We start from the raw sequence: 14,805 nt of genomic DNA on the forward strand, positions 1-14,805 counted from the left end.
ACCATGAAGACCACCACAACCCAACTCATTCCCATCATCATGGAGACCATCACAGCCCAACTCATCCCCATCACCATGGAGACCACCACAACCCAACTCATCCCCATCACCATGGAGACCACCACAGCCCAACTCATCCCCATCCCCATGGAGACCACCACAGCCAAACTAATGACCATGAAGACCACCACAACCCAACTCATTCCCATCATCATGGAGACCATCACAGCCCAACTCATCCCCATCACCATGGAGACCACCACAACCCAACTCATCCCCATCACCATGGAGACCACCACAGCCCCAGTCATCCCCATCACCATGGAGACCACCACAACCCAACTCATCCCCATCACCATGGAGACCACCACACCCCCACTCATCCCCATCACCATGGAGACCACCACAACCCAACTCATCCCCATCACCATGGAGACCACCACAGCCAAAATCATCCCCATGGAGACCACCACAGCCCAAGCCACTCCAGTGACCATGGGGACCTCCACAGCCCCAGTCATCCCCATCACCATGGGGACCTCCACAGATCCAGTCATCTCCATCACCATGGAGACCACCACAGCTTAACCCATCGCCATCCCCATGGAGACCACCACAGCCCAAGCCACTCCAGTGACCATGGGGACCTCCACAGCCCCAGTCATCCCCATCACCATGGGGACCTCCACAGATCCAGTCATCTCCATCACCATGGAGACCACCACAGCTTAACCCATCGCCATCCCCATGGAGATCACCACAGCCAAACTCATCCCCATGGAGACCACCACAGCCCAACTCATCCCCATCACCATGGAGACCTCCACAGCCCCAGTCATTCCCATCATCATGGAGACCTCCACAGCCCCAGTCATCCCCATCACCATGGAGACCTCCACAGCCCCAGTCATCCCCATCACCATGGAGACCACCATAACCCCACTCATCATCATGGAGACCACCACAGCCCAACTCATCCCCATCACCATGGAGTCCACCACAGCCCAACTAATCCCAATCACCATGGAGACCACCACAGCCCAACTCATCCCCATCACCATGGAGACCACCATAACCCCACTCATCACCATGGAAACCACTACAGCCAAATTCATCCCCATGGAGTCCATCACAGCCCCAGTTATCCCCATCACCATGGAGACCACCAAAACCCAACTCACCCCCATCACCATGGAGACCTTCACAGCCAAACGCTTTCCCATCACCATGGAGATCATCACAGCCCAAGTCATCCCCATCACCATGGAGACCACCACAGCCCTACTCATCCCCATCACCATGGAGACCACCACAGCCCCACTCATCCCCATCACCATGGAGACCACTACAGCCCCAGCCATTCTCATCACCATGGGGACCTCCACAGCCCCAGCCATCCCAATCACCATGGAGAACACCACAGCCCAACCCATCACCATCACCATGGAGACCACCACAGCCCAACCCATCACCATTCCCATGGAGACCACCAAAACCCAACTCATCCCCATCACCATAGAGACCATCACAGCCAAACTCATCCCCAACACCATGGAGACCACCAAAACACAACTCATCCCCATCACCATAGAGACCATCACAGCCCAACTCATCCCCATCACCATGGAGACCACCAGAGCCCAACTCATCACCATGGAGACGACCACAGCCCAACTCATCACCATGGACACCACCACAGCTCAACCCATCACCATGGAGACCACCACAGCCCAACTCATCCCCATCACCATAGACACCACCACAGCACAACTCATCCCCATCACCATGGACACCACCACAATCCTCTCCACCCAGATTCACACCATCACCACGGCTCCCATCCAGAATCTCTCCATCACCACGGCTCCCATCCAGAATCTCTCCATCACCGCGGCTCCCATCCAGAATCTCTCCATCACCGCGGCTCCCATCCAGAATCTCTCCATCACAACGGCTCCCATCCAGAATCTCTCCATCACCGCGGCTCCCATCCAGAATCTCTCCATCACCGAGGCTCCCATCCAGAATCTCTCCATCACCGCGGCTCCCATCCAGAATCTCTCCATCACCGAGGCTCCCATCCAGAATCTTTCCATCACCGAGGCTCCCATCCAGAATCTCTCCATCACCGCGGCTCCCATCCAGAATCTCTCCATCACCGCGGCTCCCATCCAGAATCTCTCCAGCACCGAGGCTCCCATCCAGAATCTCTCCATCACCGAGGCTCCCATCCAGAATCTCTCCATCACCGAGGCTCCCATCCAGAATCTCTCCATCACCGAGGCTCCCATCCAGAATCTCTCCATCACCGAGGCTCCCATCCAGAATCTCTCCATCACCGAGGCTCCCATCCAGAATCTCTCCATCACCGAGGCTCCCATCCAGAATCTCTCCATCACCGAGGCTCCCATCCAGAATCTCTCCATCACCGAGGCTCCCATCCAGAATCTCTCCATCACCATGGCTCCCATCCAGAATCTCTCCATCACCATGGCTCCCATCCAGAATCTCTCCATCACCGAGACTCTAATCCAGAATTTAACGATCCCCGTGGCTCCCATCCAGAATTTCACGATCCCCGTGGCTCCCATCCAGAATCTCTCCATCACCGAGACTCTAATCCAGAATTTAACGATCCCCGTGGCTCCCATCCAGAATTTCACGATCCCCGTGGCTCCCATCCAGAATTTCACGATCCCCGTGGCTCCCATGCAGAATCTCACGATCCCCGTGGCTCCCATCCAGAATCTCACGATCCCCGTGGGTCCCATCCAGAATCTCTCCATCACCGAGACTCCAATCCAGAATCTCTCCATCACCGAGACTCCAATCCAGAATCTCTCCATCACCGAGACTCCAATCCAGAATTTCACGATCCCCGAGACTCCAATCCAGAATCTCACGATCCCCGTGGCTCCCATCCAGAATCTCACGATCCCCGTGGCTCCCATCCAGAATCTCACGATCCCCGTGGCTCCCATCCAGAATCTCACGATCCCCGTGGCTCCCATCCAGAATCTCACGATCCCCGTGGCTCCCATCCAGAATCTCACGATCCCCGTGGCTCCCATCCAGAATCTCACGATCCCCGTGGCTCCCATCCAGAATCTCACGATCCCCGTGGCTCCCATCCAGAATCTCACGATCCCCGTGGCTCCCATCCAGAATCTCACGATCCCCGTGGCTCCCATCCAGAATCTCACGATCCCCGTGGCTCCCATCCAGAATCTCACGATCCCCGTGGCTCCCACCAACACCTCTCTCATTCAGAATCTCACCATTCACACTCCCATTCTGAACCCCATCACATTTCTACCAACCCAGAATCTCATCATCACCACCATCCTTCCAATTCTGAATCTCACCAACATCCCTCACCTGCAGACACACAGCACCACTATCAGCACCATGTCAGTCACCACAGCCCATCAAGCCAGTCTAAGGAGCACTTTCCTGTCAGTGCATCGGCCACAGAGCTGGAGTCATTGTCCCATTCCAGCAAGTCTGGTTCTTCCAGGAATACCAGCAGCCCCACAAGTCAGGACGAGCGGCAGACGGGCTGCAGCGGCTCAACTACCTCTCTACATAAAGTATGACATTGCTCTGGGGGTTTGGTTTATCACTATTGCTAGTTATGTCAAGCATTATCTACAGTATACTGTATATTTATTGACCATTTTGTACCGTTGCACGTGTTTTACATTCTTAATTATGTAAGAATGTTCCACTCATTTGTTTTCCATCGATTGTGGAATTTAACATGCAGGCTCCTTCCTAACTACGTAATCATGGATGACACATGGAAAAAGTGATCACATGCAAACTCATGCACATCAAATTATCACACAACGTGCCCCTATTGGTTATCAATGTCTATTAACTAGAAGCTGCAGAATCAATTTCTATTTCTGAAATGCACATTGTGGACGACTGTAAATACTTTTTTTGTTTTGTCCTTCCCATACAGGAAGCATCCAAGGTTAATCGAATAATGTGAGTTTTATTTTGTTTAATTTGATCTTTGTCTTATTGTTTATTGGGGGAATCATTTTAATTGAGAAAATAACGTTTTTTTAAAATCCTCTCCTCCATATGTTTGTTGTTTAACAATAAATACATTTTTCTTGAAGATACACATTATTATCTAACTGAGCACTAAACCCCTCCTCTCTCCTACTTCATTCAGGATGCTTCAGGAGCAAAATGAGGATCTACACCACAGTTTGTGCCAGACTGCCGTGCGAATGGAGTGCATGGGCACAGAGTTTAAGAGCAGTCACCAGCTACTTGAGTCAGAACTACAGAACACTTGTGTTGAGCTGAGCAACCTCCTGGACAAATTCAAAAGGTCAGGGCTGTGATGAGACGGGACGGATACCTCTAGAATTATGAGGGGGTTCAGAGAGGAGTGGCAGTTCCAATCCATTTTATTTGCCTTTTACAGGAACTCAGTCAAAAGTTTAGAAAAATTCAAATCAGCATTCATTTTGAGTTAATATGCATGACATTGTCAAGCTTAGATAGTGCTATACTGTACCTCTCACAGTCCTTATGTATCTCTCTCCCATTTCAGACTTACAGATAACAACTCCTACACTCAACAAACCAAAAATCTCATGGAGCAGAAGCTTCGTTCAGTGGTGAGGCACCAGAAGATCAAAAGCTCATTTTACATACAAGTATACATTAGATAAGTCAATAGAAGGGATTTCGTTCACATATCTGGAAAATTGTATCACCATTTTTATCATGTTTATGTTTGTTCTGTCTTATGTGTGTGGTCTGTCAGCCTCAGAGTATGGAAGGGGAGCATGAGCATCTGAACCAGCGGATCACATCCCTGACAGATCAGCTGCCCTCAGCCAAGAACACCATCCACAGCATGGAGACTATTAACGTGAGAACTCCTCCTGATGAACAGATCTAGCCGAGACAAAAAGACAACCTAAAACGTGCGCAAAACCAGACCAGAGTGGCCAAGTACAGGAAAATACTACTAGTACAGGCCCTGAAACAAATTCGCCTGACCTCTATGATCCCCTGACCCTCAAGCCCCAACCTAGGAATGCATTGCAATAAGAATCAGCTATAGTGCATGGTATGCACTTACACAATGTAGCAAATTGTAACTGTTTCTCTTTGTATAGTATAAAATGTCTCCTACCTTTCACCATCCAAATCTCCCTTTAGTTTGACCTTCTGTTTATTCATCATGCCCATTTTAGTTGAGAGTAAAACCACCAATAGAAACCATTGTTTTTGCTTCGAGCTGCATGTAGTTAATAAATGTTGTTTTACATAACCCATTGTTTCTAAAAAAAAAAAACATTGTTATGAAGCTATTAGTCTTGATTTTTTTTCTCTTTTTTTCTTGATGTATAATTGTGCATTGTTCTTTGTCAACAACATGTCTGTATTCTGTTCTGTGTTTTTAACTGTTGACCATGATTGACGAATCGATTGATTACTCCTTCACCCCTTAGGTAACATCATTGCTGCAGGAAGCCCTCGACCAACATTTCCACCGAGATGATTCTGTCAATCAATTAAATCTCCCTGTTGCGCCACCACCGGTCCAGTTCATGGATAGTCATCATTATGGAAAGGTCACCGCCACAGGGGAGGACCTATCGCTGGGAACATTGCCAGAAGAGGAGGAATCTGATTGGTCGGAAATGGGGGATGAGGCTCCAAAATGTGTTCTGAGGTCAGGGGGAGATCATCATGGTGGTACAGCGTTTCAACCGTGGAGACAGGAGCGTTTTCGCTGGGCAGGAGAGGGAGAGACAGAGAGTGAGTCAGGGAGTGAGGAGATTGTCAGACAACACCCTGCCCGCTCCCAGCAGGTCCCCCATCTCCATGTTACCATTCACTCTGAGACCTTACCAGCCCCCATAGATGGTGTCACCCTCACCACCATTTTCAAGAGCTCAGCTGATGGCCCAACAGAGGATGTGTACAGGGCCACTGCGAGCCGCAAACTAGGCTCTCCCATCCGCATCCTGTCAGCCAGTCTGGATGAGATCCCCTCCTGTAGGGGGAAGAATCAAAGACAGGAGGAGCAGCATGGCCAGCTGAAGGGCACAGAGGCCATGATGGACCTCCACCAACCAGAGGACGGTACCATGGATGACTCAGAAGATGAGATCATCCGTAACTGGAGGACAAGGAGCGGGAACATGGGTGATGATGGCGGTGTGGATACCACGGAGGCAGATCCTGGCAGCAGTCTGGAAAACTTGCAGTCGGCCCAAAATATGCTCAACCACTTCATCTGCCAGCTGCAGCGCAGCGAGGGGGAGGACAAGGGATACCGGACAAAGTGCTGAATGGGGAAAGAACACAGCTGTGACACCTGATCTCTTCACAGAGACACAGATGTTGACTGGGTTGGTGCATGGTTGTTGAAGTAATTAAACTTAGAGTGATCTTTATTACATTTGATATTCATAATTCATCTATGAGTATGTTGTATTTTAAACATAAAGCAACAGAATTGGTCTTTATAACCAATTTAATAATAATCATTTAAATTATAATTCAATTATTTATATCTGATTTGAAAGTTTCCAGGCCTAAATATTATTCATCATTAAAACAACTGCCAGCAACAAGTAAGAAAGAAACTTTCAAACATTATTTTTGTTCTGCACCTGAAGCTATTAAGGCAAGCGGCCCAAGTTGGAGATCGAGGATCCCCAGCTCCACGTTTTGATATTTATGATATTTTTCTCTATTCATAGTCAAAAACATGTCCTGGTGTGTTTTTTTGTTGTTACACTATGCAGGGAATGGCTTTGATGTCCTCCAGAGGTAACATCAAACAAAAAGCACGTCTCTTTGATATCTCCTGTTCCCGGTTGCGATCTCTCCAAGAAACACTGTCCAGGCCTCCCTCCCGTCTCATCATAGCAGAGCACCGAGAACTTCACAGCCCAAAGCTTTTCCATCACCATGGAGACCACGGCCGAATCTCGCCCTTTCCACTGATTTATAGAAAATAGATCCTTTCAGAACCTCTTGTGCATAATTCATTATACTGGTTGGTGTGTGTCTTTCTCTCGGTGCGTGCATGTTAGATAAGACGACAAGTGTTTCACAGAATGTAGGTCTTTAGGTAAGATGGAAGACATGTAGATAGATATACTTTGTTTGTCCTCATAAATTAATTCACCTGCAGACAGATATAATGCAAGGTCTAATTTGGACAATGTATACCATCAAATATTTACTACAAATAGTATCCGTTGGACATTCATGGTGGATTGGAAACAAGCTTTTTTAAGACCGGTTTTAGTTAATGGTGATAAAATGAAAACACAATTTGGGGATGATCGTGTGGTCTGGTGTGTATGGTTCCAACTGCTAGAATGTATAAAGGTTTCCTCCCTAAAGTAATAGTTAAGAATCCATGGGGAAAACAAAGAAACATATTTATTCTTCTTGCATGCAAACTATGTCTTATCTTATAATATTGATGTTTATGTCTCCATGTTGATATGATGGAAAAAGCAACATGACGTAATGTAAAACTTAATCACCATTGTCATTGTGGTCACCAGAGGCATGCAACAGTCCAGTGAGATACACTACCGTTCAAAAGTTTGGGGTCACTTAGAAATGTCTTTGTTTTTCAAAGAACCACGTTTTTTGTCCATTAAAATAACAAAATTGAGAGTGCCTAGTTTGAGAAACAGACACCTCACAAGTCCTCAACTGGCAGCTTCATTAAATAGTATCCGCAAAACACCAGTCTCAACGTCAACAGTGAAGAGGTGACTCCATAGATGTTGGCCTTCTAGGCAGAGTTGCAAAGAAAAAGCCATATCTCAGCCTGACCAATAAAAATAAAAGATTAAGATGGGCAAAAGAACACAGACACTGTACAGAGGAACTCTGCCTAGAAGGTCAGCATCCCGGAGTCGCCTCTTCATTTTTGATGTTGAGACTGGTGTTTTGCGGGCACTATTTAATGGAACTGCCAGTTGAGGACTAGTGAGGCGCCTGTTTCTCAAACTAGACACTTTAATGTACTTGTCCTCTTGCTCAGTTGTGCACTGGGGCCTCCCACTCTTCCTATTCTGGTTAGCCAGTTTGCGCTGTTCTGTGAAGGGAGTAGTACACAGTGTTGTACGAGATCTTCAGTTTCTTGGCAATTTCTTGCATGGAATAGCTTTAATTTCTCAGAACAAAAATAGATAAATTGTTTCTAGCCATTTTGAGCCTGTAATCGAACCCACAAATGCTGATGCTCCAGATACTCAACTAGTCTGAAGAAGGACAGTTTTATTGCTTCTTTAATTAGAACAACAGTTTTCAGCTGTGCTAACATAATTGCAAAAGGGTTTTCTAATGATCAATTAGTCTTTTAAAATGATAAACTTGGATTAGCTAACACAACGTGCCATTGGAACACAGGAGTGATGGTTGCTGATAATGGGCCTATGTAGATATTCCATAAAAAATCTGCCGTTTCCAGCTACAATAGTCATTTACAACATTAACAATGTCCACACTGTATTTCTAATCAATTTGATGTTATTTTCATGGACAAAATGACATTTCTAAGTGACCCCAAACTTTTGAATGGTAGTGTATGTATGATACAGTATAAGCAATGTTATTATGCCACATGACATTTCTGTTTTGTCCTGTATGGGATTTCCCGCTGGTGACCATAGTAAATATATTTGAATGGATTGGAAGAAGCATATAGGCAAGGTCGAATAAATACTATAAGCAACATTTATTTATCTTCAACCTAGCATATAGAGACATGTTGGGAACATATATCTCTATTTTCAACCAAAATCATAGTCACTGTGTCAAAATGTGAGGAAAGCACAGTGTGTTGTGATGTCTATGCTGCCATGCTCTCTGCTGCCTCGCCCTCCAATCCATACCTCTGTCCTCCATGGTGTATTACAGGACCAGTGATAGATAGATTTCCACTATTTACGGTATAGGTTACATATTTATTATTTAGAAATGGCGGTTGCTGTCACCATATTTCACCTAGGTTGATCTTAATTGAAATGAACCATGTGTGATATGGTTTAGCACTGTAGAGCTGCTACTGTCTGTTTTTATCCTTGTGTTGTGTCCTATAAATGTGTCTGAATGTTCTCAATAAATATAGTCATCTATAATTTACAAATTTATTAACATCAAATAATTACATAAAACATGTAGCATATTTGATTCAGTTGAATATGTTAGAAGGTGACAGCGTTAGATTGAGGGGGAGGAGAGTCAGTCAGTCAGTTATCACCAAGAGGAGCCACTCTTTGCTTTATGGTTTCTCTGCATGCAGCAGATTTACTGAGATATGAGTAATATATGAGTAAATGTATTTTCTACCCATTTCTCAGGCCACCTGTTAACTTAGGGACACTCTAGGTGGTGGTTGGCAATGAAGCGGATGTTTCCCGGTTTCCAGGGTATTTTCAACCTAACTTCCGTTTCCCCTGAAAAACGGATGTGGGGACTCCACTCAAGCATTTTTTTACACCTGCTATCTTAACTTAGGGGTTGGCTTGTCCCAAGGTTTTATTAACACTGATGTACTTTCATAAGTTCATGTCAGTCCACCTTCTTTGTTGTCGTTACTAGTTGCCACAAAGTGAAAATTGGCTATATCGTTAAAAATCATGAAAACAAACATTCGCTTTTTGGTATTAATTTAAGGTTAGGGTTAGGTTTCAAATCAAAATTGTAGAAATAGGCAGGTTTTAGCCATTATTGTGGCTGTGATAACTAGTGGCAACCCATTGAGTGTGTCACATGTATATTTGTTCTGAATTGTCAAGAGCAAGCGACATCATGGCAGTTTAAAATGGGTGTTACTGTCACAAAACCAGCCAGTAAACAGAGAAGTCCATGTCCTCTATCTATCTTAGGTTTTTAGGCTGGAAATGGTTTTCCATGTTAGTTTAAACTCACCCTGCTGAGGCTGTTACAGGAGCTTTAGACAGGATTATCCTCACTTTCCCCCTCTCTCCCTGTCTCTCTCACGCTCTCTCTTTCTTCCCCCCTCTCTCCCTGTCTCTCTCACGCTCTCTCTTTCTTTCCCCCTCTCTCCCTGTCTCTCTCACGCTCTCTCTTTCTTTCCCCCTCTCAATTCCATTAAGGAAGAGTAACTTGGTATAGTATATCCTTGGTGAGTTTATTACCAATATGCTTGTAGATCATTTTCAATAGTGCTTACCTGCATCATTTTCAGACTTTACAGTATATGCCTGATAACCAGATATGTTAGTAAGAAATATTGATTTGGGTTCTTGAGATATATATTTGACTATATCAATCTAATCAAAATTGATATCAATCACCAATAATTGTTGACCACAGTGCTTGAGAGCAAGGCCATACACATAGTTAAAAAAATATATAATAATTATTAGCTTCATGCTAACATTTCAGAGAGGTTACAGGTTATAGAGTGGCAAATGTATCAGTGCCCATGCTTATACAGTATCGTTCACCCTGTCATCTTCAATTTGGTTAGTCAGAGCTCATCTATGTCCCCACCCCTGGTTCAAGGGAGGCTAGCTTTGCTGACCAGACAGTGGCCTGGATTCCAATTGGAAAGGTATGTTTAATAGGACAGGTGAGAGATTAGGGCTAAGACTCTCCCGATGTCCAACATTGTCCAAATCCATTGTGTCTCACCTACCTAAGCATGGGCACACAGGTGCTAGAACAGGACTGAAGAGTCACCTGGACTTTCTTGAATAACTTTTTTGGGGGATCAAGCAGGTGAACTTTGACACACCGCCACTAACAAATCCAGGAGATACCAATTAAGATACAACGTTCAGTATTTTGTGGCTTTTATTTCTCCCAACAGATTTTGTTCACTAAACCATTTTGATGTGATTATTCCTTATTTGATTTTGGATTACAAACCCATCTTTCTCCTACAAGAATCCTCTTACCATCTCTGCTTTGAAAAACACTCATCGAATCAGTCAACTCCATTTAAAATTCTGAATTCTACCTGTTGCACTTCAAGTTTTTCCAGACTTACTCTTCTTCACCTTTGACCTTACCCACCCTTTCCAGGTTGCCTCTCAGATCATTCCAGCAGTCAGTCACTGCACTCTCCTCCTTCCCCTCAGATCCAACTCATCATCCCTTCATCACCACATTCCTAATTTATTTCTGCCAGTAACCCTCGGAGCCTCCGTAGGCTCCCACCACCACCATGGTGCTGATGAAGATGAAGTTCCCTTTTGAGAAGAGGGTGAAGCTGGCCCAGGGGCTGTGGCTGCTCTCCTGGATGGCCACACTGGCTGGAGCGTTCACCTTTACCCTGGGCTGCTTCCTCAAGACCGAGCTCCGCAGGAGGGCAGAGGTAGGCTACTGCAATGCTCTACAGCTTTACACTGTACACTCTTAGAAAATGTTTTGCTATCTAGAAACTAAAAGGGTTATTCGGCTGTCCCCATAGGAAACCCCTTTGAAAACCATTTTTGGTTCCAGGTAGAAGCTTATTGGGTTCGATGTAGAAGCCTTTCCCCAGAGGGTTCCACATGAAACCCAAAATAGTTCTACCTGGAACCAGAAATGGTTTTACCTGGTACCAAAAAGTTTTTTTCTATGGGGACAGCCAAATAACCCTTTTGGAACCCTTTTTTCTAAGAGCGTACAACGCCACTAGGGTTCTTCCAATACAATACATATGACTTATCCAGAAGCTTCACTTTCTCAGGGTGTATTCAGTAAAATTATACAGTATGCCTGAATCAAAGAGTGATACTAGTAAACTTCTGGTCATAAACTGCACGAAAAGCATGAGGGTGAAAGGGGGGGAAATTCATTACACCTTATTTGAGTATATTGGAGCTTAAATTAAGAGTACATTTTTTTAGTGTTTCTAGATGACAATGAAATGCATTGGAGTGTTGAAGATAACATCTCATGTAGAATTCAGGAGCCTTTGATAATGCTCTCATGAGTGGGATTGGGAAGAGGTATCTATAGAGCTATTGGATTGGTGATTAGATGTGAACGTTATGAACAAGGGGAAACTGTCTCTGGTCTGAACATACCGATGATAAGCTCATAATAGGGATAAGATGAGCTGACCAACAGAATGTGGAGTGACTGTGTGATTGACAGTTTTATTATGATCCTATTCATCATCTATCTCTTGAGATTACAGTATTTGGAATAATATACTATCAGTTATTGCACTTGTTGAACACATCAACAGAAACAAAATTCCTCTCAATGCAGCCTTTTTGCAGCAAATATTTATGTTCAATTTCAGTAAAATAAAAACAACCTAATTGATTTCCTCCAATATACAATATAGCCTTTAGTTATGTTCCCCACTGTAAACCATGAGATTATTCATTGACCTCTACATGTTCACTTTTCCTTAAATATGGGATCAATGGTTTGACAGCCTAACATATCACTTTATACTGTATAGTTTGCTGCATCACTGATGCATGAGGTTCTTCTGCCTACAGGTAATGGACAACACAGAGATCCATGCTGTGCCCAACACCCTGATGATAGTGGGTCTGGCCTCTCTGGGTATCAACTACTTCGCAGGCCGTATGTGCCAGGATGCGCTGGACGCCGGACGCTTTCCCCGCTGGAAAACCTTCATGCAACCCTACTGGGGTGTTTCCCTCCTCTTCACCCTGCTCATGTTGATGGCTGTGATCATGAGCTATGCCATGAAGGGGAACCTGGAGTCCTCCCTGAAGATCGGCCTGAAGAACGGCATTCGCTTCTACAAGGACACAGATACCCCCGGCCGCTGCTTCCAGAAGCAGACCATTGACCGCCTGCAGATGGAGTTCCGTTGCTGCGGAAACACCGACTTCAAGGACTGGTTCGAGGTCCAGTGGATCAGCAACCGCTACCTAGACTTTAGCTCTAAGGAAGTGAAGGAGTGAGTATTAGAGGACTGGGAGCAGTCTGACAGTCTTTGGTAAAGGAAGAATCCCATGTCAGGTTATCATTGAAATAAATCATTAAGGTTATAGGAAATTAGATGGTTGAGGTAATACAAAGGCATGATGTAGACCGTTTATTCTCTATTTACTTCCCTTCCCTCCTCTCTTCTTCTTTAGTCGTGTTAAGAGCAACGTGGATGGGCGTTACCTGTTTGATGGGGTCCCTTTCAGCTGCTGCAACCCCAGTTCCCCAAGACCCTGCATCCAGGACCGCCTCACCAACAACTCAGCCCACTACAGCTATGAGCACCAGACCGAGGAGCTCAACATCTACATCCGCGGCTGCAGGGAAGCTCTAGTCAACTACTACATGGGCCTGATGAACACTATTGGTGCTGGGGTCCTGTCTGTCTTCCTGCTGCAGGTACTGTGCAGATATACAGTATATATCAACCTATACACCTATACACCTAAAATTGAGCTAATGTCCTGTGTGGCAATCAGAAGGCTCCCGGACTCCTGTGAGTGGCCACAATTATACTTGTAGCTCACTGTTGAGTAGTAATACAGTATATCCAACATCCTCCTGTATAACCTTTCTCCCTTCTCTTCCCTCTCCTATCCTTCCCCTCCAGTCATCTGTGCTGGTAAGTCTGCGGTACCTGCAGACAACCATGGAAGCGTTGGCAGGGCAGGAGAACACTGAGATTGAGACTGAGGGCTACCTGCTGGAGAAAGGGGTGAAGGAGACGATCATGGAGTATGTGACTCCTGTGCTGGTTTTCCTTCAGCTGAACCAGGTGGGCAGTGAAGACACTGAAGCTTAGGCAACCGCCGCCAGATAAAGTGGAGAAATCAAAATGTTTCAGACAGGGTGGTGTAGGGGACAAACGTGGCATTTTATTGGGTGATAAATAATCTAACTAGACACTGATCAATTAATCTGGTATTTCTTTGACATCACAATCCATTTTAATGCTGATATATTTCTGTGTTTAATGTTTTACCCCTAAATGCAGTGTTTCCCAAACTCGGTCCTGGGGACCCCAAGGGGTGCACGTTTTGGTTTTTGCCCTAGCACTACACAGCTGATTCAAATAATTAACTCATCATCAAGCTTTAATTATTTGAATCAGCTGTGGAGCGCTAGGGCAAAGAGTTTGAGAAATTCTGCCTAAACGAGTGACATGAATGTTGTAATCTATTTCAGTCACTTGAGGGCTAATGTATTTTTGTATCAGTTGTCCGGGGACAATGCACCCCAGTCTTAGGTATCCATGGCTGCGCTACACACACAAAATAACACAATTAATAATAATACAGGCTCACATTAACCTCACCCCAAGCCCTCCACAATTCTCCATGATTAAATAAGCTTTTCAATGTTTAATAAATTACATATACTCCCCAAAGGAGAAATAAAAAAACACATTATTATTGTAATTTTATAGTTTATAACTCGGGGTTGCTATGCATGGTTATTTCCACCTCACCATTGCAGTGTTCTCTCAGTTTATACCACAACAATATTATGGTTGACACTTAAAAATGCAAAGATATCTCCAATTACTAAGGGATAGAATTATATGAACATTTTACATTTTGGGGAATATTTTAAAAAGCACACGTTACATTTTGCGTAACAGCAATGTGAAGCTGACTGTAGAAAGATTCAATGCTCTGCTATGTAACCTTCAGCAATATGACATACACAGCACTTTATTACAGAGCTATTATGACAGACAATTATTAAAGGTTCAAGTTTTTAATTGATTTGTGGAGTTCTGTCATTTTGTCTATGTGTCTTTGTTTTGACCAGCTTTCCTTTCCCTACCATTTCCACCATTTTACCCCCACCCACCCACTTTGCTCACACACTTCATTTTTCTCA

At 44.8% G+C, this 14,805-nt stretch overlaps 2 protein-coding genes across 2 annotated transcripts; both read left to right on the forward strand.

The window, feature by feature from the left end:
* Nucleotides 1-629: 629 nt before the first annotated feature.
* LOC106563462 (mucin-5AC) lies at nt 630-4,828 on the forward strand. The gene is made up of 5 exons (XM_014129068.2): nt 630-3,590; nt 3,968-3,993; nt 4,187-4,348; nt 4,574-4,640; nt 4,790-4,828. Exons 1-2 carry the CDS (start codon nt 748-750, stop codon nt 3,990-3,992), a joined length of 2,868 nt encoding a protein of 955 aa, XP_013984543.2. The 5' UTR covers nt 630-747; the 3' UTR covers nt 3,993; nt 4,187-4,348; nt 4,574-4,640; nt 4,790-4,828.
* Nucleotides 4,829-10,584: 5,756 nt separating this feature from the next.
* Nucleotides 10,585-14,687, forward strand: LOC106563556 (RDS/peripherin-like protein xRDS35). The gene is made up of 4 exons (XM_014129234.2): nt 10,585-11,356; nt 12,480-12,910; nt 13,092-13,338; nt 13,550-14,687. Exons 1-4 carry the CDS (start codon nt 11,207-11,209, stop codon nt 13,739-13,741), a joined length of 1,020 nt encoding a protein of 339 aa, XP_013984709.1. The 5' UTR covers nt 10,585-11,206; the 3' UTR covers nt 13,742-14,687.
* The last annotated feature ends 118 nt before the right edge of the window (nt 14,688-14,805 follow it).

This window comes from Salmo salar, chromosome ssa11 (assembly GCF_905237065.1).
Source record: "Salmo salar chromosome ssa11, Ssal_v3.1, whole genome shotgun sequence".
Taxonomy (NCBI): Eukaryota; Metazoa; Chordata; class Actinopteri; order Salmoniformes; family Salmonidae; genus Salmo; species Salmo salar.